This window comes from Lepidochelys kempii, chromosome 1, assembly GCF_965140285.1.
Source record: "Lepidochelys kempii isolate rLepKem1 chromosome 1, rLepKem1.hap1, whole genome shotgun sequence".
NCBI classification, from domain to species: Eukaryota; Metazoa; Chordata; order Testudines; family Cheloniidae; genus Lepidochelys; species Lepidochelys kempii.
In genome coordinates, this window is record NC_136380.1 from 4,925,224 (window position 1) to 4,929,100 (window position 3,877).

At 48.5% G+C, this 3,877-nt stretch overlaps 1 protein-coding gene across 1 annotated transcript; it reads left to right on the plus strand.

Annotated features, from left to right (window-relative positions):
* Nucleotides 1-1,320: 1,320 nt before the first annotated feature.
* On the plus strand, nt 1,321-2,256 carry LOC140916964 (olfactory receptor 51G2). Its single transcript, XM_073358892.2, has one exon. The coding sequence runs from the start codon at nt 1,321-1,323 to the stop codon at nt 2,254-2,256; it is 936 nt and encodes a 311-aa protein (XP_073214993.2).
* Nucleotides 2,257-3,877: the final 1,621 nt, after the last annotated feature.

Sequence of the window (3,877 nt, forward strand, 5' to 3'; positions counted from 1 at the left end):
CTTGTGCCCTTAATAATGTCTCTTTGAAAAACTGCCAACTGTCTTCAATTATTTTTCCCCTTAGACTTGCTTCCCATGGAATTTTACCTACCAACTCCCTGCGTTTGCTAAAGTCTGCCTTCTTAAAATCCATTGTTTTTATTGTGCAGTTCTCCCTCCTACCATTCCTTAGAATCCTGAACTCTACCATTTCATGATCACTTTCACCCAAGCTGCCTTCTGCTTTCAAATTCTCAACCAGTTCCTCCCTATTTGTCCAAATCAAATCTAGAACAGCCTCCCGCACAGTAGCTGTCTCCACCTTCTGAAATAATAAAAAAAAATGTCTCCAATGGATTCCAGGAACTTGTTGGATAATCTGTGCCCTTCTGTGTTATTGTCCCAATAGAGGTCTGGGGAGTTGAAGTCCCCCATCACCACCAAGTTCCGTGCTTTGCATGATTTTGTTAGTTGTTTAAAAAAAGCCTCATCCACCTCTTCTTCCTGGTTAGCTGGTCTGCAGTCGACCCCAACCATGACATCACCCTTGTTTTTTACCCCTTTTATCCTCATCCAGAGACTTTCAACAAGTCTGTTTCTATCTATCTATCTATCTATCTATCTATCTATCTATCTATCTATCTATCTATCTATCTATCTATCATGAGGCAATGAAATAAGTTTATAAATAGCTTCAATGTAGGACAGATAAATACAATGATGGTTTTCACCATATGCTTGCCATGTGTCTATACACCTGTCATGATACAATGGGCCACACCCAGAAGTGGGGGGCGAGAAAGGGTGTCTGTGGGAAGGTCACAACTGTAAAATCACACAGTGCTCAAGTAGGCTGTGGAACTCCCAGCCACAAGATAGCAATGGGGCCAAGCACTTAGCACGATTGAAAGAGGGACTGGAAGTTTATATGGATGACCAGAAAAGTCCACTACGGTAGTGAGGATTTAAAAAAAAATCTTGGAAGCACTATAAATGTTCCTGATTTACATTGCAAAATACGTCTAACTAGTCAGTGTCAGGGGAACCTTTCTCTGGGAGCAGGTTATCTCTTATCTGCCTATTGTAGGGCTTCTTCCATTTTTCTCTGAAGCATTTGGACCTGGCCACTGGATACTGGGCTAGGTCTGATCCAGTCTGGCAATGCCTATCCTCCTATCAGTGGTGTAAATTCAAGAGTATGCTTTTGCTCATCTTTCTTGACCTCCTAGGAGTCTGAGAGCAGAATGATATCTTGTTAAATATCATCTAGTCATCTAATCTCCTATTCTTTTTTCTTTCAGGAAGAAAAGCTCAAAACTCCTCAGACCTGCCCAGTACATTATGTCAGCTGTGAATGACACCAAATTCAACTGTGAAGTGTTCCTTCTCACTGGGATACCTGGGCAGGGAGATGTCCATCTCTGGATCTCTGTCGTCTTCTGCTTAATGTATGCTATTTCGATAATAGGAAATTCACTCATTCTGTTCATCATAAAAACAGATCTAAGCCTTCATGAGCCAATGTACATGTTCCTTTCCATGTTGGCTGTCACAGACCTAGGCTTATTGATAGCCAGCATACCCACTATACTGCGTGTATTTTTGTTTAACTCAAGGGAGATCAGCCTCAATACCTGTCTTGCCCAGCTGTTCTTCATCCACTCATTTACATTCACTGAATCCTCCGTGCTCTTGTTGATGGCCTTTGACCGTTTCGTCGCAATCAGTAACCCGCTCAGATATGCCTCCATCTTAAGTCTGCCGAGAATAGCCAAGATGGGACTGGTGTGTATTCTAAGAGGGATGACCATGATGCTCCCACTCCCCGTTCTCCTGAAATGGTTCCGATATTGTCGAGTGAATGTCCTCTCCCATTCTTACTGTATGCACCAGGAGGTAATGAAGATGGCTTGTTCAGATATTAGAGTCAACAATATCTATGGCTTGATTATTACAGTCTTAACGGTGGGGTTGGACTCGCTGTTCATCTTTCTGTCTTATGTGATGATCCTCAAAACAGTGCTGAGCATCGCGTCCCACAAGGAGTTCCTCAGGGCCCTGAACACCTGCGTCTCCCACTTCTGCGCCGTTCTGCTCTTCTACACACCAGAGTTCAGCCTGACTTTGATACACAGATTTGGGAAGGGCTCTTCTCCCTTGTTTCAGATTGTCCTTGGCTACATCAACCTCCTGGTTCCTCCTCTGATTAACCCAATTGTGTACTGCGTGAAAAGCAAACACCTTCGTTCGAGGATAATCAGGGTGTTCGTGAAGTGAAAGGTCAGTTTATGACCCGTCCCCAGCGCTGGTGGCATAGGATACAAGAAACACAGGACACGGCAACTTATTCCATCCTGGACCCTTATATCTGTGATGACATGAGCTACTGATCTCCACTCTGCACAGACAGGGTCAGATGGGGTCTAAGGCCTGAAGCAATGGTATAGCGGTTGTGTCCACCCACTGGTCAGAGAGGACAGGGCACTGGGGGAAGGACACCAGGGCAGGCAGCAGCATTTGCAGAGTGACTGTGTTCGTGGAGAGCCAGGGGACCGGTAGGATGTTGGTGCAGAAAGAGCCATAACGGTAGCTGCTCCAACCTCAGAAATCCTGTCAATACTCTCAATAAAGAGAAGGGATGTGGATTTTGTTTCCCATTACACCTGGCCTGTCACTGTCCCGTCTCTGGTTAAACATCCTTGGGCCATGAAGAAAGCTGCAGGGCTGTTCTGCAGTCGCAGTCCTGGCCCTTCCTGAGCGCTGTGGATGCTCTGTGATCCATGGGGGCGGCACCAGCTGTGGACGGGGCTATTCCAGGGGCACGGACACCGACCCTTTCCCCACGCCCTCAGCCAGGTGCTTCTGACTGAGTCATGCCAGAGACATCATTAATGCAGGAGCCGCAAGAGAAGCCATTCAGGCAGCCCCCGCTCCCATCAGCACCGTTGGTGGCTCTGCACGCCGCACACCTGCTGAGCCCACTCCACATGGAAGCAGAGCAGAGCTGTGTGTGTGAGTGAGGGTCTGACGCACAGGAGTCCTGGCAAGACACTCAAGCCCATATTCCCCTCCCTTCTGTTTCTCCTGCACCAGCAAACCAAAGGGGTAGAAAAGGTCCTCAGCTCCCCAAAAGAGTCACAGTGATCTCCTGTCCCAGGCCAGCCCATTCAGTGTCGGGTGAGCACCTTTTCAAAAGGAAAAAGCAAGACACATGCAGGAGCCCTGCCCCCTCCATGGCTTCACCCCGGCCCACTTCCTCCCCCTGAACTCCCACCTCCTGCTCCTTCTCTTCCCCAAGCCCGGCCCACTGACCAGGCTGGATGTCAGAGCAAGGCCAGGGTTAAAGAAGCCCGGGAGCAAGTGCCACTCTGGGGAACCCCAGACCCTCCTCCTGCCCTGTTCAGGGGATGTGGCCTTGGGGGAAAGAGGAGCAGGGTTGGGCCTCATAGCGATTAGGGGCTAAGGACATCAGCCCCCCAACAGTGAAAAGGGTTGCTCTGCCCATGAGCAGTGTGGATCGGCAACGGAGGGAATTCGAGACAAATGCTATACCGGCGTCTTTCAGCCCACACTGGGACTTGAATTCTGCATTTTAGGACTATGCCTCCCAGTTCAGTGGCCATTAGAGGTGATGTGTTGGGGAGTGTCCACTTTTTGTTGCTGGAGAGATTGGGGGGGGTCAGTGAACCCCTAGAATCATAGAATATCAGGGTCGGAAGGGACCTCAGGAGGTCATCTAGTCCAGCCCCCTGTTCAAAGGAGGACCAATCCCCAACTAAATCATCCCAGCCAGGGCTTTGTCAAGCCTGACCTTAAAAACCTCTAAGGAAGGAGATTCCACCACCTCCCTAGGGAGCCCATTCTAGTGTTTCATCGCCCTCCTAGTGAAAACGTTTTT